The sequence below is a fragment of the Canis lupus genome, chromosome 28 (assembly GCF_003254725.2).
Source record: "Canis lupus dingo isolate Sandy chromosome 28, ASM325472v2, whole genome shotgun sequence".
In the NCBI taxonomy this organism is placed as follows: Eukaryota; Metazoa; Chordata; class Mammalia; order Carnivora; family Canidae; genus Canis; species Canis lupus.
This window is the reverse complement of record NC_064270.1, coordinates 692,078-714,808: the sequence shown is the minus strand read 5'-3', so window position 1 is coordinate 714,808 and position 22,731 is coordinate 692,078. Positions and strand designations below refer to the sequence as shown.

At 44.5% G+C, this 22,731-nt stretch overlaps 1 protein-coding gene and 1 long non-coding RNA gene across 11 annotated transcripts in view; one reads left to right on the top strand and one right to left on the bottom strand.

Moving 5' to 3' along the window:
• WDFY4 (WDFY family member 4) overlaps positions 1-22,731 on the bottom strand; it is a 285,745-nt gene that overhangs the window by 257,940 nt on the left and 5,074 nt on the right. For 7 of the 8 annotated variants that reach the window (XR_004810035.2, XR_004810033.2, XR_004810034.2 and 4 more), the window contains exon 2: positions 9,630-9,880. Coding sequence is in view for 5 of the 8 variants with exons in the window: in XM_025466322.3 (XP_025322107.1) it covers positions 9,630-9,863 (234 nt within the window). In the remaining 3 variants the exon portion in view is untranslated. Of the gene's footprint in view, positions 1-9,629; positions 9,881-17,128; positions 17,469-22,731 lie in introns of those variants that run through there. The other variant, XM_035707756.2, reaches the window with a different exon arrangement.
• LOC112671976 (uncharacterized) lies at positions 509-22,464 on the top strand. 3 transcript variants are annotated; one of them, XR_003143957.3, is made up of 4 exons: positions 509-645; positions 13,095-13,301; positions 20,313-20,354; positions 20,654-22,464. It is a non-coding gene; the product is annotated as an uncharacterized LOC112671976 (long non-coding RNA). The 3 variants fall into 3 exon arrangements; XR_003143958.3 differs by lacking the exons at positions 20,313-20,354; positions 20,654-22,464 and adding an exon at positions 17,697-18,128; XR_004810037.2 differs by lacking the exons at positions 20,313-20,354; positions 20,654-22,464 and adding an exon at positions 15,425-15,934.

Below are 22,731 nucleotides of genomic sequence, written 5' to 3'. Positions count from 1 at the left end.
TTTACCTTTACCCTATTTCTATTAGGGTTTTCACTATTTTCTTATTTATTTTAAAAAGCTCTTTTACATATTAAAAAAAGTTAATATTTGGTCCATAACACTATTTTGATTTTTTCAAATCTGTCATCTTCTCTTTTAATTTAGTATTATTTGGTTTTACTGTACAGAAATCTGAAATTCACATGAAATGAAACTTCTCAATCTTTTCCTTTGTTTTCTAGCTTTAATTCCAGGCACAGGAAATTCTTTTGAGTCCAAGTAGTTGCTGTCACTTTTAATCTACTTCTCTTTTTTTTAATTCTTTAAAATTCTCTCTTCTCTGTTCTTTGTCTAATTCTATCCTATCTGGTCATCTTTTTGCCTTGGACTTTTTCTTTTATTGTTTAGGATGCTATTTCATAATAGTCACTAATTTTAAAATTCCACATGGTATGCTCGGCCCTTTTCAGAATCCACCCCCCTTCCAGTCTGCTTGTCATTAGAATCTTCCCCTTTGTTCTCCTGTGTGGTCATGGGCAGAGTTTACTAGCCCCAGGATGAGGAGAGCTCTCTCCAGACCAAGCATCAGAGTGGAGTGACTATTCTTGACACAGGACTTGAGTTCCTGGCAACTCCCCCTTGTCAGTCTCTAACCTTCCCAGGAAGGTAAGCTTCTGATCACATTCCTAGCAATTAGTGGCCTCAACAAAATGTACTTTTGCTGGACTGCCATCCACTGCTCCTAATCACCAGCCATATTAAATATATTCTTGCCCAAAGACATGACTGATTTTTTTTTTTTTAATGTTTATTTATTTATGATAGTCACACAGAGAGAGAGAGAGAGGCAGAGACATAGGCAGAGGGAGAAGCAGGCTCCATGCACCAGGAGCCCGATGTGGGATTCGATCCCGGGTCTCCAGGATCACGCCCTGGGCCAAAGGCAGGCGCTAAACCGCTGCGCCACCCAGGGATCCCTTTTTTTTTTTTTTTAAATGTTTATTTATTTAAACCCATGACTGATTTTTTTTAAAGCTGAGGTCTTCAGCTAGAAAAGGTGAGAAATTCATCAAAATTCCAGAGGGAAATGTGTTTCCTTGCTGTAGACACCATATTCATTAAAGAGTACAATTCTTTTAGAAATTTTCTCTGCAGGGATCCCTGGGTGGCTCAGCGGTTTAGCACCTGCCTTCAGCCCAGGGCGTGATCCTGGAGTCCCGGGGTGGAGTCCCACATCAGGCTCCTTGCATGGAGCCTGCTTCTCCCTCTGCCTGTGTCTCTGCCTCTCTCTCTCTCCGTGTCTCTCATGAATAAATAAAATCTTAAAAAAAAAAAAAAAAAAAAAAGAAGAAGTATTGGGACAGGCATGAAGAATTTTAAAAAAAGAAAAAAAAAGAAATTTTCTCTGCATTAAAAGATGCTACATACAAAAGAAACAAGCCACAGATTGGGAAAAAATATTTGCAATGCAAATGACTATAATCAGGAAAATGCAAATTAAACCCACAATGAGATAGTCATACTTATCAGATTGGTAAAAATGTAAAGCCTGACAATACCAAATGTGGGAAAAGGACCAGGAAACCCTTGTGATGGAGCAGGACTTGCAAAAATCCCTTCAAAGGGTATTTAACCCAATCCACTAAAGTTATAGGGGGACACCCTATGACCCAGCAACTTCCTTCTAGGCATATTCCCTAGGGGAATGCTGGCACGTGTGCACAAGGAGACATGAACAGGAAATATTATGCATCTTATCTGTGATCATGTAACACTGGAAAAACTGAATGTTCATCAATAGTACAATGAATGAATTATAATTTGTGGCATATTTTTTTTTAATTTTTATTTATTTATGATAGTCACAGAGAGAGAGAGAGAGGCAGAGACACAGGCAGAGGGAGAAGCAGGCTCCATGCACCGGGAGCCTGACGTGGGATTCGATCCCGGGTCTCCAGGATCGCGCCCTGGGCCAAAGGCAGGCGCTAAACCACTGCGCCACCCAGGGATCCCAATTTGTGGCATATTTATGTAAAGATACTATATAGAACTAAAGAAATAAAGCTACATGTATCAATATGGATAAACCAAGAAATAGAATGTTGAGTGCAAAAAGCAAGTTGCAAAAGTATACTGCAGTCTGGTCTAGAAAAATCTACATGTCACAATAATATCACTTAGATTATTAAAATGTATTGATATTATTGTATAACTTGGAAGTATATTGGACATATGTATTTGGATATGCATAATACATATTGTATCCATGTAATATATTCAACTATAAATATAGCTCAACTATATATATGTGTATATATGTATATGCACATATGTATAGGAGGACATATATATACACAAATATATATCTATTTGTACGGGAGGACAGCAAAAGGGGAATGAGTGCTACCTTGCATGCGGAGGTGGTTTCAGTTTATTTGAAATGTTTTATCTCTTCTATATGGGTGGTGAGTACATGGATATCTATGTTGTTTTGAACAAAACTTTGTACCTGAAATACTTTTTTTATTATCTGCCCTATAAATGGACAGAGTTGCCACTTTCCTTTGTAAATAAAAAGCAGTTCATCAGAACTTTGCTTAAACTACAGACATCTAGGGGCACCTGGGTGACTCAGTCAGTTGGGTGTCTGCCTTCAGCTCAGGTCATGATCCTGGGGTCCCGGGATCGAGCTCCGCTCTCCCTGCTCTATGGAGAGCCTGCCTCTCCCCTGAACCCTACTCACTTGAGCTCTCTCTCACTCTCTCTCTCAAATAAATAAATAAAATATTACAAAAAAAAAACTATAGACATGCTAGGTCAATGTTAAATGCTATTGCACATAGTAGACCTTCTACAAATATTCGATAAGTGAACACAGATTATGAAATCTACAACACGGAGACTGATGGCCACATGTATTGCATGCTGGACTTGTGCCAATTGCTGGACCAAGCATTTACATGCATTGTTTCCATTGATCCTTACAACAACCCTTTGAGACCAGTATTGTTATGACTATTCTCACATTCTAGAAACTAAGCCTGAGGCAGTAGAATAAACCTGGAGAATCTGGTAAGCAACAGAGTGAAGAGCTGAGCTACCTCACTCATACCCAAGTAGCATGTGCTCATCTAAGAAATTTACTGCTGCCACCTGGAAACAAGCTATCACCTGGAATCTTGAATCCCGGGAAAGAAAAGATCAGTCATTTTAGCTGGGAATTTCTGATAAGATTATTTCCTCCCCAGGACCAAGAACTCTGTTATGATGTTTTCCTAACAAATTCCTGTGCCTCCTCCCTGCGCTGGCAAACCCCTCAAAGACCAATTTGCAGGCAGTTGACTCAGAAGCATCTAGATCGTCTTAAAGCAGTGGGACTCCTACAGGCCCTCTACAATAAAGTAAATTGGGCCACTGTGTGCTGAACAGTAATTGTACACTCAGCCAGATTCTCCCAAGGCTCACACTCCTTCCTGGGACCGCAATGGGCACTTCTAGAGGCCACGTTAACTCTTTCAGGCCACTGGGGTACTGTCTGACGCACAGAGGCAATCATTTACTGAATGGGACCATAGAGACCCCCAAAGAGTTAAGGCAGCTTCCAAAAGGACCTAATTTTTTCCCAAACTGGGGCTTGCATGCTGGGAGAATATTGCTCAATATTTTTTTTAAATTTTATTTACTCACATTATCTAAGCAGCACCATCGTGCCTGGTGGCTGTCTCTCACATGAAAGCAGAAGAAAACGATGCTGTGGCCTCCAAAGGAAAATGAAGAATAGCAAAAACTCTTGAGGGTATGGGAGGAAACCCCAGTGTTTGAATAACAGAACCCTGCTGGTTTTCAAGGATGGCTGCAATGTTAACTATTTCTTCATTTCCACAGAGTTTGGTGGTTTGATCTTTAAGTGAGCTCAAAACATTTCAGAGACTCTATGTGAATTCTCCCTGCTAGAGTGGCACAGCTGACCCTCTCTGTTGTAAATTTTTTTTAAAAAAGTGATGTATCAAGAGTTTGCTAACACAACAAAAATGTTGTTTCTCTGAGATAGGAATAAACCATGTTGCAGGCCCCACCCTGAGGTTGGGTAGGTCAGGGATAAGAACAGAAGGGTATTTACCTTCACTGTCCCTTCTGAGCACTACGATTGGAAACAATGATTGCTCATCCATATTCTTATATTTAATGTTACTTCTTTCTCATGAGTCCACATGTGGTTTATATGAGAATGACCAGCCACACACAGTCAGTGGCATAAACTCTGCACCACAGGCCGGGCTGTTAGTGTAAGAATACCCGTACTTACCTGTGTACCTGCACATATGCATGCACACACGTGCACAATCACACTCACTGCCAAGTACAATCAAGTTAGTGTTAATTCCAATCCCTTCGCACTAGGAAATGAATTACTCTTCCCCATGTTACCCACTGTTCTGGCTACAGATTACTCTATAACAAACCACCCCAAAACTGAGTGGCTTATTTTTCTCATAGATCTGCAATCTGAGCAGGGCTCAGCAGGGACAGCGTGTCTCTGCTTTACTCAGCTGGGCCAGCTAACAGGGCTAGGGATCCACTTGCAAGGTGGCACGTCCACATGGCTGGCAAGGTGGTGCTGGCTGTCAGTAGCGAGGTCAGGGCCCTCGGTTCTTTTACACATAGGCTTTTACTCAGGGCTGCTTAGGCTTCCTCACGGCATGGCAGGAAATGGCAAGTGACAAGAAGAAAAAGCTGCCAGTCTCTGGAACCCTGGACCTGCAAACATCACTTCTGCCCTATTCTACTCATAAGTCATCACAAATCCATTCAGATCCCAGGGGAGCGGACATGATGCCATGTCTCGAAGAGAGCAGTGTGGGCATCTCAGCATCTTGCATCTACACATCCACAGAGGTCCTCCCACCCCCTACCCAAGGTTGTCTGTCCCAGACAGTGAGGAATTTTACACTCACTGCCTATCTCACTGCCTGTTTTTTCCTTGAAGTACATATTCTGAGAACAATCTTCAACAACTATATCTATAACTCTAGCTTTCCCTGTGCCCATTATTATCAAATATTTCTGTGCAATGTAAGGACCTAGAGTAGTGCCTTGTCCCCCAGAGCAAACTCAATCAAAGGCCAGCAGGACCTCCCCATGCTTGCTGGGGGAAGGTCTTCTTCTCTTGGTATGACAGCCTATGATAAGAAGGGTTCTAGAAGGACCAAAACCCAAGGTTCATGAAAGTCAACTGATCCTAAAAAAACTTTCTGCACACAAGAAATCATTAGTTCTGTGCTGCTTCCTGTGTGAGGTAATAAAACCAATAAAACCTTGTTCTTGTCTACAACATCATGAAGCTATCCAAATATCACATGTAGAGGGCATTATTTTTGTACCCAAGGGGAACATTGGTACCAACCAGGCAAAGCCATCTGTCCAATGGGTCATAGGATAGGGAAATAAACCAAAGGTGCTCTGTTCTATGAACCCCAGACCTACCCAAGTGAGGAAGCCCCATGGCTAATGACACAGGCCTGGGCAGAATGTGCCAGTTAAGTTCTGCTCTTCACTGACTACTAGGTGACCTTGGCCAAGTTATGCAACATCTCTAAACCTCTCTTTCCTCATTTGCAAGGCTGTGATAAAAGTGACACCCATTTCATGGGATTATTATGAGGGCTTAGAAATGCTAAACAAAACATGTGATTTTGGTTGTTAGAGCTTGGTGAATTTATTAGCTATATTATCAGTGAAAGTGTCCACCTGCCCTGGCTAAGAACCCTACTTGACCTATGGACAAGATCAATGGAGCCTAGTGGGGATGGAGAGCCTGTAATTCTAGATGAGAACTTCTTTTCTGACTCATTCCTCCAGAGCAGTCCCTCACTGCGGTTCCAATGCCCTGAAATTCCATCAGGCTCTTCCTTACTACCAAGATAGTTACCAAAATTTTGCATGCATGGGTTCACTTTTTCATAGCCCTGCAGTTGTTCCTCAATTCAGGAGGCAATGGGGCTGGGATTTGCTACAGAACCAACCAAGCCTATCCCTACTTGCCTCACAGTTAATGTAGAGTTAGGAAAAACATTGTCCTCGGCTGTGAATTTGGAAAAATCAAATATGAGAGAAATCCAAAGAGAATAAAAGTTCTCTGGGAAGAAGATGTTAAAGAAGCAGCTCTGAGGCAGTCTGCCACACAACACAGTGTCTGTTGTCAAATCTCGGGACTCACTAGGTCGAGGCAGGTGGCAGCCACTTGAGGCAGGACACTCACTGCTGTCAACCTACACCTGAGCCCTGATTATACATAAGCTGCTCCTTCCAGAGTGCCTCTGACTGACGCAGGGCCTGGGCCAGAAAGGCAAGATCCCACAACCCAGGGACACAGCCCTTTCCAAGCAGGAGAGGCAATTCAAAATCCCTTGTGTGCATTGTCTTACAACAAAGAATATTCTAGATCATCTTAATATTCCTTGGGCCCAAAGTGAAAAGAGTCAAGTATAGAGAGTTGAGCTCCACCAAAGTAATCTAAGACTCCATTAAAGCACTCAGTTGTCTCAGAGCCCAATGGGGGCACAGTTGCCATGACAACCAGTACATGACTAAAGCTTCAGCATAACTTTTTATTCTTTTAAGATTATTTATTTAGAGAAAGAGAGAGCACAAACAGGAGGGGCAGAGAGAGAGAGATTCTCAAGCAGATTCCGTGCTGAGTATAGAACCTGATGCAGGGCTCAATCTCATGACCCTAAGATTATGACCTGAGCGGAAATCAAGTCAGATGCTTAATCAACTAAGCCACCCAGGCGCCCCTTTGGCATGACTTTTTAAATCCTCATATTTCCAAGGGGGCTCTTTATAGACAACCCTGAAGGACACTGTTTTGTGATTATAAAATTCAGAACAGAGTGGTTTCAAGCTTCAGTTCTTACACAAGGACCTGAATTCCAATGGATGTTCTCAGTCTTCATCTACACTTCAGATTTTGTCTGCACTATACTCAGAAAACAAAACAAAACAAAACAAAACAAAGCAAAACAAAACAAAACAAAACAAAAAAACTCTGACCTTCCCATGTTCCTTTCCACTACCAACTCTTAGTTAAGAAGCCTGAAGGCTCTGACTCTGGTGGGGTTTTATTAGCTGGAATTTAACAGAAGCAATAGGTTTATAGACATGTAGAGCTGAATAAAAGAATACGGATTTTAAGCAATGATAAAAAGCCTATAATATTCTGCTTCTATAGGGCTCATCAGAGGTGAACTCTGGGGATTCAAACCATATCAGATTGTGTCAGCAGTTTGGGGACTTGTGGAAATGGGATCTCAAACCACACACATGCAGTTAGTATCTTGGAGGCTGGTGCAAAGGTAATGGGGACCATATCTGCTCTCCATGTGCTGTAAACTTTACAATCATCATCTTCTCTCACCCTCACAGACTCCCAGCAAAGTGTTATTGATTACATTCTACAGATTAAGAAATCGAGGTTCAGCAATATTTAATAATTTTTTCAAGGATGCACAGCTAATTTGCAATGGAGCTGGGACTTTACACTGGCTCTGTTTGACCCAAAAGCCCATGTGTTCAACAATAGGGCCATTAAGCCTCTAGTTACAAGAGCAGGGCTTGGGAAACATGGACCAATATTGAAGTTCAGTCATAGGAACTGCTTGCTGGCTACATGTGGAGTCACAAGCTCAAATGCCTTCAGGCCAGGTAACATAAATGAGTAGTGTGTGTTGGGTGAAAGATATTAGGGAATGGAGGTCCGGGGTAAACTGAGAAACAGAGACTATCTTCTGTCTAAAAGGGGTGCCCCTAACCATCTCTATCTAATTGTCAGTATTACAACTCCCAAAATTTTCAAGAGAAATCAGAAATCTGATTTTCCATGTGAAAATGTTTCATTTTGAAAAAATGGCCACAAGGTCATGGTTAATACCTACAAGCCAAACAAAACACATTCTGAGTGCTATTTAGTATCCTCCACTCTGAACTAAACTCTCCATGATGGCAAAACCTCTATCTCTCTTCTTAACTCTCATAGCCCGAGGCCCCAGCACAGGGTATAAGAGCTTAATAAATATTTGTTCAATGAATTCTCAAATCAACAATCTAGAAAGGGATGAAGAAGGACCAAGCCCCGATTCTTGAATGAGAGTCCTTTCCACAAAACCAGGGCTGTGCAGATGGGTGGCAATGAGACAATAAAATGGCCAGACCCACACATGCAGGGGAAAGCAAATTTTGGTGAGGAACAGGAGGTTTCTCACATTTTTCCTTCTGTAATACAAAATTGACCTGAGAACTGGGGGAGACTAAACTGCCCTCCAGAATACTAGGGTTGTCAAGGCAGGGAGGGCTAGGAATAAGAAACCTGAGCTGTCTCTCCTAACCTGGTTCTTCTCTTTCAGTACATTCCCTATTTCCTAGTTATTCAATCTGTGAAATGGAATAGATGGGGTATACAAGTATAAAAGATGGAAGAAAATAATGAATTAATGGACAATAAGTTACTTGGCAAATTTTTTTACAGAAGGACATGCCTTCATTATTCAATGCATCCTAGAAATACGATCCCAAAAAGATCCCAATTCTTCTTTGGAAATACTTAAATATTTATGATTAATAAGTTAGGTGAAACAAATCAACAAGAGAGTTTCCCAATGAAAACTTGCCAAAGTCTCCATCTGTCTCAGTCTAGTTTCAAATGTGGAAAGTATCTCCTATTCTCTGTGCTTTTAATGTAGCTATAATGAGTTTTTTAAAATAATAACCCCAAACTAGAATATAAAAAATAGTGAAAGGGAATAAAGGGGAAAGGATAAAAAATGAGTGGGAAATATGAGAAAGGGAGACAGAATATGAAAGACTCCTAACTCTGGGAAACGAACTAGGGGTGGTGGAAGGGGAGGTGGGTGGGGGGTTGGGGTGACTGGGTGACGGGCACTGAGGTGGGCATTTGACGGGATGAGCACTGGGTGTTATTCTATATGTTGGCAAATTGAACACCAATAAAAAATCAATTGATAAAATAAATAAATAAAATAAAATAATAATCCCAAACTAATAATCAAGCAAAAATGAAGTCCTCATAAAAAGATGTGTTTCCAACTCTCCAACTAAACTTTGATATATTCAGCTATAAAGCAAACCTCACCAGCAGGACCTTTGTTCTGAGACAACAAGGGGAATCTATTGTACCCAAACTGTCATCAGCTGCCCCTGGCCAGAATGATAGCTCAGTGAACAGGCTGGGCTTCTCTTAATGCCTGTGGCCGGATTCTCCCAGGCCCCACTGTTGTTATTGTTTGAGGTTACCTGCCATCCCTGCAACCCAGGACACATATTCTCTCCCTAGCACCAGAATATCTGGTCTTTCTCTGGCTCCCACACTGGGATTGCGGTTGAACAATATAATTTTTTTAACTAAAGAGACAATATTACTCAAGAGCCAACTGTCCTTTCCAACTCTTCCTCATCCTGGAGATGAGGCTTGCTTGTCATCCTTATTAAATAGCACAATATTCCCCGCTAAGAAATCCACCAGAGACCACTTGTGATGATATTAAAACCACCGACTCCATGTCCAATCATCCCAGAAGTGTCCCCAGAGCACTGTATCATTTTTGTTTGTTTGTTTCAAAAATAAGAATACTGACCTTTAGGAAGAGTGGGAGAAGATTCAACAGGCTCTGCTGATGTTCAGCTGGGCTCCCATGAGCCAACTGTTGGTATTCCAGAAATTTCCTTTCTAGCATCTCCCAGAGAGCAGTGGGACCAGGAGATTGCTCTCCATGTGGGAAGTCAGGCTGAGCAACATCAGGCTGGCCTTCATTTTTGGAACCTGGATACTCAGCTCTGTCTTCAGCCCTGGAAACGCCTTCCGCCTCCATGCCTCAGCAAAGCAGATCTGAATTTAGAACAAAAAGACAAAAATGTAAAGTCCTGTCACAGCACTTCCTGATGAACCCAGTTGTGGGACAAGGTACTATACTCACTCATTTCAGTTCCTATTGAAGATAGTTCCACTAAGAATCTGAAACTGAACTGACTAAAATAGAAAGACTTCTTTTTTTTTAATTTTTATTTATTTATGATAGTCACACAGAGAGAGAGAGAGAGGCAGAGACACAGGCAGAGGGAGAAGCAGGCTCCATGCACCGGGAGCCCGACGTGGGACTTGATCCCGGGTCTCCAGGATCACGCCCTGGGCCAAAGGCAGGCGCCAAACCGCTGCGCCACCCAGGGATCCCCGAAAGACTTTTTTTTAAAAAGAGATTCTGACTTAGATGTGACTTAGAGTGACAATCTAACATGTGCTGGGCACTCTTCTGGGCTCTTTACACAGACACAGAGAGAAATGGGTATTTTTCTTTTCTTTCCATATAAGGAAGGAAACTGGGGAGAAAAAATGAGTGGGAAATATGAGAAAGGGAAACTGGGGAGGCCAAGGCATACAGGCAGCTAGGCACCAGCTAAAGTGTGAAACTTTAACACCAAAACTTGTTTTTTGTTGTTGTTTTGTTTTGTTTTGTTTTGTTTATTACCTGCTGCTGTTCCTCCTTTTAAAGGCCAACTAAGGGATGCCCGGGTGGCTCAGTGGTTGAGCGTCTGCCTTCGGCTCAGAGCATGATCCTGGGGTCCTGGGATCGAGTTCTGCATTGGGTTCCCTGCAAGGAGCCTGCTTCTCCCTCTGCCTGTGTCTCTGCCTCTCTCTCTCTGTGTCTCCCATGAATAAATAAATAAAATCTTTAAAAAATAAAAAATAAAAGGCTGACTAAGTAGAAGGGATATGTGCAAATGTCACCAATATTTGTACAGGGCAACTGTCACCAATATTTATACAGGCATGTAATTCTATATCTTCAACAGTAACTTCCTTCCTTGTGCCACATGAGTCTAAAAGGATAAAGGTTCTTCACTCTCAGCATTATTTTGTTCACATTCCATATTTTTAGGGAACTTTGTCTTCAAAAGGACTCTTTAAACCCCATGCTAACTTAAAGAGTTCATTTATTAGCATATACAGGTGTGATTTGTGCAAGGGGCAGATCTTGTGTCAGTAGGTATGAAGACAAGAACTTATATGATAAAAACAGCCAAAGACCAATTTGCCAGATAGGTAACCTCAAGAAGATGCCTTTATTTGTGTCCTTGACTTTTCAATTGTCCTAGTCTTCAGTGGAGTCGCAACTAACTCACAGCACAACAAAGATTTGTTTGTTGCATGCCAGGAGTACAGGAAACTCCACATGCGGGCCAGAATACCCAGGCTTCCTGCAAGAAGCCCTCTCCAAACACAGTGTCATCCTAGAGTCCATCCAGTGACCAACAACTACTAATCATGGGGTAGCAACAGTGGGATGGGCCCACAAAGATGTGTCCACCAGTGTTCTGCTCTGGGCTACAGCAGCAGAGGGAATATGTCAGACTTTATTTTTAGCCCAGCACACACCCCCTGCAGGCTAGAATGGAAGTGAACTAAGGGTCATGTGGCCAGAGCGACCATCCCTCTTTGAAACATTCTCACCCTTTACATACACAACTCCATGAGTCCCTAACACTTCTTTGAACACACGTGTTTATTACACTCAAACTTCATTTTCTTATTACAAAAGCCATGTTAGTTCAGGGTCAAAATAGGAAAGAGCAGAGTATTAGGTATCAAGTATCAAGTATTAAAACAAAAAAACCAAACAGCCTTGAAAATTCCCTGAGTAGACAGAGCCAGTTTAGCCATATAAGCAAAGCTTAATTTAACTTAGTTTTGCAAAACTAACTTGACCTTAGTGGTTTCTTGCTTACACATCTGAAAATCAGAAGCAAAACTTAAATTGTTTTCCAAGATTGATATAAGGCAACTGCTGACCAACTGCCTGTGATTTAGGAAATTCTAACATTATAACCAATCACTGTGAAGAATAAAGTCACTGCTTTCTTACTCTGTAAGCTCCTTCATAACAATACACCCCAGAGTCTCATTCCATGTTTCGGGTTGAGTGCTCCCACTTCACAAACTGTCTTTCTTAGTGTATGCACAATCAATTTTCACTAATTACTATTTCAGTGATACACATTGGTTTTACTTTGGCTATTTCTGAGCCTTTGACACTAGCTTGCCTAAACCCAGGAAAATGACTGTTGGTATTCCAGCTTTTATCTATGAATATGTTATTTAATAAAAAACATACTCCTTATATTGTTAAAGCAAACTTTTTTTTTTTAATTTATTTTATGATAGTCACACAGGGAGAGAGAGAGAGAGGCAGAGACACAGGCAGAGGGAGAAGCAGGCTCCATGCACCGGGAGCCCGATGTGGGATTCGATCCCGGGTCTCCAGGATCGCGCCCTGGGCCAAAGACAGGCGCCAAACCGCTGCGCCACCCAGGGATCCCAAAAGCAAACTTTTTGTTTATACTTTTGTTTTTGATGGTTGGTTGGCTGGGGCTTGGTAGGATTTTTGTTTCCTTAATTGGGTTGATCCTCAGGGGTAGGCAGTGGGATGCCTCACATCCCAGCACAGTCTTCCCTGACCTGGACCAGGCTTCTGTCTGGCTTTATTGGTTTATTCAGTTATTCTTTTGACCCTCCATTCCCCTCTCTTTCCCTTCTTCCCCACCAGACCCATGGGCTGGATCTGCCCATACCACCTGCCTAACAACATGGGGCACAGGTAACACGATTTCTGAATACAGGTATTTTGAGTTCCCCAAATGACCTTCTGCATCTTTTCCACAGCTCACTTTGTCACTCAGCCTTAGGCCTTCAGATCTACCAGTGTGGCTCTGTGTTTGTCAGCTTCATTTCTTCTAACCTCTGCCCCATGTTAAACAGTTGGACACATGGGCAGCTCGGGTGGCTCAGTGGTTTAGCGCTGCCTTCAGCCCAGGGCCTAATCCTGGAGACCCAGGATCGAGTCCCATGTTGGGCTCCCTGCATGGAGCCTGCTTCTCCCTCTGCCTGTGTCTCTGCCTCTCTCTCTCTCATGAATAAATAAAAAATAAAAATCTTTAAAAAAAAAAGTGGACACATGCCTATTTGACTTGTTGACTTTGCAGTCACAGACAGATTGTGCATGACTTCCTGTACTGCACTCAGTTTTGTTCTGGACATTCCCATGCAGGTCCCTTCACGAGGCTGCACGTGACTGGCTCTGGCAATGGACTTGGGAGCAAGAGTGATGAGTCAAGTGTATATATAAACCTGCTTACTTAGACTGAGTACCACCAACTAAGATGTGTCCAGAAAGCTGGCACCAGATGACATTTTGCCCACAGGCTCTTCCACCAGCTCACCAATTACCCAACCCTCTAACGTCTGCCAATCTGATGTAAGTAAAGTGATCTTTCATTGTCATTTTAATTTGCATTTCTCTAATGAGACTGAGCATCACAGATGACTCTTAACTATTTGCTGTTCCTTTTCTGCGAACTCACTATTCATAACCTTCGCTTATTTTTCCTTGCCCGTCTTTCTCTCTTTGCTTTGAAGGAGTATATTCTAGAAACTTGTCCCTCATTGGTTCTAAAAAATCACAAATATCTTCTCTCAACCCATTTTTCTCATTAATTCATGACTTTTTTGTACAAAAAAGTATCATGAATATTTTTCATGTCACATCTTCAATTTGAATGGCTTCTGGTGACTGTAGAGCCATGTTGATTGTTCATTTAATTAATCCCCCACACATAGGTATGTAAGTAGTTTCAAATTATTCACTACTATAAATAATACTATAATGATAGGTCTTGTGTCTAAGTCTTTGCATATATCTACTATTAAATAATAGATTGTAATACATTCTTAAATTCCTACAATGGAAATAGCTGGATCTTAACACAATTTCCAAATCTCTTCTCCTTAAATATTGCATCAATGTATAGCCTTCTGACCAAGAATGCACAACACTTCACACTTCCTTATCATTTTTTAATTCTTGCTTACTTGGTAGGTTAAAAAGCAATGGTATTTCTGTTGCATATCACCACATACCTTGCTGTACTGTGTGTCTGTCTGCTGCTCAGTCTCCTTCAGGGATCCCTGCAGTGATTTTCTGGGGTCAGACAGCAAGCGTTCTCGTTTCATGAGCTCCCTGTAGGAGACCTCAGCTACTCCCCTGAGAGCTACATATCTGCTGAATGAATGTTAGCTCCATGAAGGAAGACAGTGTACCTATTTTAGTAGTTGGTACTGCATAGATGCTTAATGAAATGTTACTGTGTAAATGGATGAATGAGTGAATGAATGAACCTATATACTGATGGCACTCAAACCTCTCTCTCTGTAGTCCAGATTCTTCTTGTAAACAAATTCTTTTCTCTCACTTCAAGATCTCTACTTGGGTTTCCCCCAGACTCTGCCAATTCCTATGTCCCAACCAAACCACTATCTCCATCACCAGTAGAACCAGCGCCAGGTCCAGCATGGACATCCCAATGTACAGGATGGCTGTTAGAGCCAAGCTAAGTGTTGCCTCCAGCACATAAAAGTCATTTTGTAGCCACACTTAAAATAACATGTGATATTCAATAACATGCTTCTGTGGGCCTGAAGTCACGCCACATTTTCAGACTAAGTAGGTGAGATTAAAAAGTGCCTGGGGAAAGTGGCTGGAGATCTACGGGGAACATCAGAAATCACCTTAGATTTCCTCTGAAATTAAGAAGCCGTATTTACTGAAGTGAAACGTTTGAATCACGTTCTCCTGAACACAGTGCTCACTTTGGCAGCATATATATATGTTCTCCTGAACAGAGATGTTTTCAAAACAAGAATTTCTAACAAATGAGGATCCATGAAATCCCATGAAGAAGTTGTCTAACTCAATTGTCGGGCTGTGGCCATCCTCCCTCCTGGTCCTGCCCATTACCCTAGACTTACGTCAGTTTTATTTGTAAGAGGAAGGTAACAAGGAGTAACTAACATCTCAGGGCTACATGACAAATGGCAAGAAGCAATCGTTCTTATCCAGGAACCTGCCCACTCATGCAGCCACCAAGTAGAAAGGAGCATCAGGCCTAGGATAGGAGTCACAGGACAGGGGCCCAGTTCCAGCTGGGCTGCTCTGATGCCTTAATCAAGTTACTTGCCCTCTGACACTAAATTTCTCCTCATTGAAATGGCCTTGGTGATCTCAGCTCTACCCTCCAGCCTTTATGCACTGACCACAGAAGAGATGTGGGACAGTGAGTCAGTGCAGAATGGCTAGAAAGGTACCAGAGTGGGTCAAGAGCCTTGGTTGTGTGTGGTGGGTGGGTGCAGAGGAGATGTTCCCTGTCTGTGTATATGTGCAGGGAACTAGATAATGAGTCTGCAGTGACAGTACAGGGAGGGATCCCCAGGAGTGGCTATGTGGGTCTCCAGAGATGGGTATCATTGTCTATCCTTACTCCTACCCCACCAACCCTGCATAAATCCTTAGCATCACTAGAACTCTGTTTTGTGATGTGTCAGAAGCAGAGCACCCAAGACATCCAGCTTGCAGCTGTGCACTGGAGGATTACATCTGGAGCCTGGAGAATCAGCTGCGTTGCTGATCGGTGGATTGCTAAACCAACCGTCTATTGACTGTTTCATCCTTGACTCTGTGGAGTGATTTACCAAGTAAAATCTCGGGATATAAGATGTGACTTAGCAGCCCCTGGAGCTAATGTGCCAAGAAGCTACTCTGGGGGAAATGGAGCAGGAAGGTTTATGGAGTCGTGTCCAACAGGGCAGGTCTAAGGGGAGCCTGGGACTCAGTGCCTTCTGTAGAGAAGCTCAGACCTGGTGACAAAGAGCTGCTCTAGTATGATTCAAGATAGAAGTCCTCCCCCTGTTTCTCATCAGCATATGTGACTCTTCCCACATCTGGGTTGTACAGAGGCATACCCGTTTACCATCTATGTCACAGGCATTTGGCCCCACGCCCTAGAGCTGAGGAAGACTCTCAACCAGATAATACAGAACAAAACAGCAACTTCCCATGCATGGCTATAAGTGATCTGTTTTCCTTTCCATTAAAAAAATCAGTTCCTCGCCACATATCAGCAGATCCAAACTCTCATGGTTCTGTGTCAGCAAGGACCTGGCCTCAACCTAGAGCTCTCAGAAAAAAAATAACAAAGCCATTCTTATCCCAAACACATGGGCAAGGTGGGGCCTCGCTTCCTCTTCTCCACCATTTCCTGCTAACAGGAGAGCTTACAACTTAAAAGTCAGTTGAGCTGTTGTAGGAAAAGTTATAGCAATATGGATTCTCTGTTCACCTCACAGCCTACTGTAGTGAATCAGAAGCCCTGAGGCAGATAATTAATGGGCTGTAGATTCAGACCACAATGAGAGTACCGGGATATATCTATTAGAATGTCTTTAAAACAAACAAACAAACACAAACCGTTAAGTGTTGGCAAGGATGCATGGACACCACAGCTCTCACCCCAACTGATGGGAATGCAAGTAGTATAGCCATTTTGGAAAGCAGCATGGTGATTTTTTGAGAAAGTTAAACATATACTTACCCAGCAATTATGCTCCTGGGAGTTTACCCTAGAGTACTAAAAACTTAAATTCATACAAAAACCTATATGCAAATGTTTATAGTAGATCTAATCATAGCTGTCCAAACCTGGAAAAACCTAAATGTCCCTCAAAGGGTGAAGCGATAAACCAACTCAGGTAGGTATATCCGTACAATGGGATGTTCCCCATGGTAAAAAAGAACACACTACTGATCCACAAAACAACCTGATGGACCCCAAAGGTCTTATACTGAGTGACAGTAGCCAGTCTCAAAAGGCTACATACTATGTTATCCCATTCCCATGACATTCTGGAAAAGGCAAAATTATAGGAACAGAAACTACATCAGTGGCACGTGCACCTGTGTGGTGCGACATGGGCAGGAGACAGAGATATTACCATTCCTTTGCTTCTGCCTCTGCTGGTTTCCAGGGGCTCCATGCTGCAGGCCCCCAAACCAACCACAGGCCTCTGAACATGGAACACATGACCTCCTTCCTTGTCTGCCCTGCCCCGGGGCCATACAGCCTATGCATTCACGATGGCCACAACCCCAACCTACACTGGCTTCCCTCTATCCCTCAGAAAGCCCTATCCACAGACGCTCCCTCCACCTCCCACTTCCATCTTCTCATATCGCCACCTCTCACACCTCACCTGACCATCAGGGTGATTACCAGTTGTCCATGAAGGAGCAAAGGAAGAAGCGACAGAGCTTTGTTACAACAGCAGCAGGTGCTCCCTGGGGCCCAAGATTCCCTGCTGGGTCTGCTTCAAGCTCCCGAATAGCCGATGTTCAAGAGAGAACTCTGGTCTCCCCCAGAGCTCAAAAGCGTGGCTGTGCTAGATAACACCCCACAGAACCCCCTGCCAGGGGCAGCCTGGGTGGCTCAGCGGTTTGGTGCCGCCTTCAGCCCAGGGTACTGATCCTGAGAGCCCAGGGTCGAGTCCCACATCGGGCTCCCTGCATGGAGCCTGCTTCTCCCTCTGCCTGTGTCTGTGCCTCTCTCTCTCTCTCTCTCTCTCTGTGTCTCTCATGAATAAATAAAATCTTTAAAAAAAAAAAAAAAGAACCCCCTGCCAGACAACCCTTCTTATGTACCTTGAATTTATCAGCAGGTACCACGTGGCACCCACAGCATGGGGCTGTACCTTCTTAGGAACAAGGAGGAGCCAGATTTGGGGTTGTGGGTAAAAGATACACCCCCTCTACCTGTCTCTGCAGCTTAGAACCAACTGGACAAGGACCAGACATGCCCCTATGGACAAATGACCCCAAGAGAAAGAGGTTGTCGGTAACATGGGGAAATGGAAGGCCCTGCCTCTTCCTGTTCCACGGAGGCTGCGGCTCAAAAGAGGTTTCACTAGCATCCTGACCTGATCTGCACCAACCAGGACCAGCTCAAGTACAGGAACAGGACCATGCCTCAGTCTGGGAACGGTACCTCTGAGTCGGGCTATATGGCACGCTTGATTCCCTAGTACGATGACTCATACCACCCTAAACCTGGACTTTTGGGTGGGACCTGTCTCACTGGATCCCTACCCAGCCCCAAGGGCAGACCCAGAGCAGCATCAGACAGATCAGATTCAAGTCCTAGCTCTACCTCTCCCTAACTTTCTGCCTTAGCGACTTACGGTCTCTGAGCCTCAAAGCCCACACCTATAAAATGGGAACGGTATCTTCTCACAAGGCTGTGCAAAGAATTAAGCAAGTAAATATATGTGAGAGTACTTCCAGTAGAATCTAGATGTCCACGGAGGGCCTGTCCCTCTTGCCCTGTGGCTCACAGGCACCACATCAGCCACCACACGTGCCCTACCATACTCGGCTCCCATAGTGTATGTTGCTCCCTCGAGGCTCCTAAAATCTGCCTGCACTTCCCAGAGGAGCCTAAGCCCAGATAAACCTCCGTGGGTGTGCTTTGGGGCCTCGGACTTTTTAGGGTCCAGCCCTGCTGCCAGGGCAAGCTGCCCTCACCCTAGACCTGGCTTCTCTTCTGTAGCAGCCCCCTCCTGGCCTGTCTGCCAAGTGTGTCTGATCTCAGATTTTCTCACAAGGAGGCACTAGTTTGAATGGACAGCAGGATTACTAAAGGGATTCAATTAAGGCTTTGTACCTATGTCCTGGAGGCCACAGAGACAAAGCTAGAGGTGGGAGTTGGCCATCTCGAAGATAAAAGAGGGAACCAGGAGCAGGAGTGCTATTCCCAAGAGTCCCCAAGAGCCGGCTCCAGGGCAAGTACAGAGGATGCACAGGGGGACCCCTCCTGTGGCGAGCATTCCTGCAGACAATGGCTGAGGGGATAGAGGAACAAGTGTGCTGGAGATTCCCTGAGAGCCTTGACACCCAGGTCCAGTGCAAGGACCAACAGCCAGCCACCTCCCCACCTCCTCCATCAGCCAAGGACTGAGAGTGCCCACAGGCAGAGAACAGCAGCACTGGGGCCCTACGCCCTGCCCCAGATGACTCGGTTATTTCCAGAAGTTGAGGAATCCCCCTCCCAAAGACTAAGACGGGGACTCTAACAGGAACTGGGCAGCTTGAACCTGCCACGACCCCCGTAACTTCCTTTTCTGATTCCAGTCCAAGCAGCCCTGGTTAGCACACACCTCTGCAGTTTTTGCAACAGCAAGAGTATAGGAACTCGCGGTGTCCTCCTGCAGGAGGGTGCCTAGTTTTATACCTCAGTATGCGCACTGGCTTCCACATTGCTGAAAATAGCCAGGGAGTAGTCCCCCTGGTCAGACCCTCAAAGCTTAGCCGCAACTGAGCTGTCACTGTCTGCACAAAGACGTGGACTGGTGATAGCAGCACGAGTAACAAGAGGCCCAGCGCCCATCACTGGCAGCCATTCCAGGGTAGGAGCTGAGCTGTGGCCTGCACTCCCCTGGAACAGAAGTGCTGCCTCAGGGCCAGTACTGGATGAGCAGCTATGGGCAGTCATCAGTGTTCTCTCATCTCAGGAAACTTGTGAGGTGGATATTACTATTCCCATGACACGGATAGGGAAAGCAAGACTCAGAGACACTGACATTCAGGGAGCATAGGTGACTTATCTGAAATCAAAGTGCTAGCAAGCATCAGAATCAAGGACAAAGCCAGACTTTTCTGACCTCAAAGCCCTTCACCCCTTTCCAGCAGTCCAAGTTGACCTGACACAGTCCTCAACAGTAAGAATATCTCTTGAGGACCCCTGGAAACTTGTTGCCAGTGGCACCACAGGGACTTTCCCTGGCTGGACTTGCAAAGGCGGCGCTGATCCCTGGCCAAGGGTGGTCCTGTGCTGGCCGGGTCTGCCATGTCGCCCCAGCTCACCCTGCAAGCAAGCTGGCCCAGAACAGAGCACTGTGATCTCACCATCCCCACAGGCAAGCACTGATCTCTGGGAACCACAGAGGCCAAGGATTCATGAGCCCGGGCATGAGGTGGGTACTAGCCGGGCAGCCGCTTCTGGGCTGCCACCAGTAGCACACCCAGCATGGAACACTTGGCCACCAGGCTAAGCCACCAGAACCATGGCTCTGTACAGCTTTCTCTGTGTGGTGGGCCACCTGATTATCAAACATTTAAGTAGCAAAATTGCCACTGGTCCACACCTGGGACTTGGAAGCTGACCCTCAGGGGTGCAGGTGACTCACTTCCCACCTATAACACCAGATGCCTTAAGGGTATGTCTACCAATGACGGTTTACTTTTCAAATTAGCTTCATGTGCAGAGCCTTCACATTTCTCTTCTGACACCCAGTTGTGCGTTTTACGGGAATGAGTCTCCTACAGGCTAGTGAATTTCTGGATGTGTCAGAGATATTTTCTTACCCAGACCTAATCCTTCTACAGGAAATGGGAGAATGGCACTGAGAAGGATCAAAAGGAGTCAAGGTGAGCCCACTGCTGCCTCATCTGTTCCCCAGCCTTGCCCAGCAGGCCTTTCCTCCTCCAGTCTCCCCCCTGGCCCCCACAGACCCCACAGTGGCAGGCTATGGAACATAGCTCCATCATGTCATTCCCTTGCTCAAATGTCTTTGGTGGCTCCCCATGTTCTCAAAGAGCACTCCCAAGCTCTTGGCCCTCAGTGATATGGCCCAGCCTTCTTCTTTACCTAACTTCCCACTGTACCCCCAATGGGGTCTGGCCCAATGAACTGTTCACTCATAATCTGATCCTTTGCCTTCATTTAGAATGCTCTCCCTGGGATGCCCCTCCTACAGCCCCACATAACACAACCCAGCCACCTTCCAAACACAGCTCCTAGCTGCCTCCTTGGCCACAGATCCTTCATGTTCCAACCAAGAAAGTCAAACTTCCAAACTCCAGCCACCACTGAGCCATTCCGTGATGAGAAAGTCAGCACCAGCACTTGATGAAGCAGGAGAGCAAGGTTCTTACCTCACAGAGTCAAAGAATGAATTCACAGACAAAGGGGAGTGAGCAAAGCAAAGAGATTTTATTAAGCAAGGACACAGAAGAAGCTCTTAGGAATGACAGGGGACCCAACCAAGGGCTTTTATGGTTGGTCTTTTGTTGAAAACTGACCAGGGAACTTAAATCTTTTTAACATCTCTACCCCCTGATAACACCATTAAGTAAGGACTGGTGATAACATCTTGAATGACTTACTTCTTCTTTTGGGTCTGGTCATTCTTTGTGGGCACAACGTGACTGCCAGAAAGGACCCCACTTCTGACGTCCAGGGCAGAGTGCTCTGGTTTGTTCTCTTATCTCTGGTTTCATTAGGACTCAGCATTTCTGGGATTTTTGGTGAACCTGATCACATAGCCCCCTAAGCAAGCCCTGTCACACAGTCCCCTAGCTATCCCTCCCTACCCAGCCCCACCTGTCCCTTACTCAATGATAGCACCTTCCAGTCTTCAATCCTCCATGCATACTATCAGCTCCCACTGAGTAATTACACTCACGTGTTCAGGGTTATGATCACCTCTAGGTGCAAGTGAAAGGGGGAGCCTGGTTGTGAAAGCCCCTTGTGTCCGGATGCAGTGTGAGAAGTCAAGCAGAATAAAAGTGAGCACTTTGGAATTCCCAAATCTATCCACACCTGCTGCCTGTAGTAACTGTGGTACCTGTCACTTTCTTCCTTGTGTGATCGTTATTCATGAATACACCTTATCTTTCTCTTTCTGTATTTCCTCAATCCTAAGTTTCTATCAATTATAAAATGACACAATTATTTAATTATATGGGGGAAGGGGATCATCACATTAAATGCACATGTCAATATTGATATTATTCAGACACTTCAAATTGTGTGAGGGAAGAAGAAATTCTTGGAATCAAGGTGGTGTTTTAGGTGGGAGATTCTGAGAGAGATCCCTTCCAGTACGGGAAGCAGTGGAATCCCTGGGGGGGGGATGGGGGGTACCTGCCGCCCCCCTCCCATTAATTTACATAATTCAATGTTTCCTGGAGGCAGGTATATGAAAGCAAGAACTAAAATTTACAAGACTGCGTTCTGATCGCAGAGTATTACCCCTGCTTTGTTTGGTTTTTGTTCTCTTTTGAATATCTGGACTTTTGCCCACCCTGATTCTCCTGGTTCTTTAGTCACCCTTCCCTTTGTACTAAGACCATGGCAGTCCCTCCCCACCTCCACAACTGCACCCCCCACCCCCACCCCCTGCAGCTGTTCACATGAGCTGGATACACCGCAGAAGGTGAGAGCCTCACGCACCTGTGGAGGAAGTGGACAACCTCCCCAACCCCACTCCGGTAAAGGGGTGCTCTGCATTCTCTGGGCAGACACACAGAGGAGCTCCAGGATCATTGGACCCTGCTTTAGTATCATCCATCACCCAACCAGCCACCCCTTGCTCATGGATCTGGTCCACAGCCAAACAGGGGGAGGAGGAAGGCTGTGGGTTCATCATAGCATTCTTCACCCTCATTAACTCCTGATATGCTCAGACCAACCTCCCTGACACAGTTTCTTCCTGCGTACATCTGTATTCACCTGTGCCTGTATATCTCTTTTTATTTTGTGCCTGTCCTTTAAAAAACAGTATTGGAGTGCTACTTGGGCGATTTTATTGTTACTATCTTGTTAAAATAAAAATTAACAGATAGTTCCTTTTTTCCTGCATACTTACTACTTTCCATGTGGAAGCATATTTGACTTACACCTGATGTATAAACAGTTTCATTATCAATCATCCATCATCATATCATAAACATAGTCTATATTGCCTTTTCCCTTAAATGATCAGATTTAATGACCAAGAAGCATGCTCTTGGTCTATTGCCT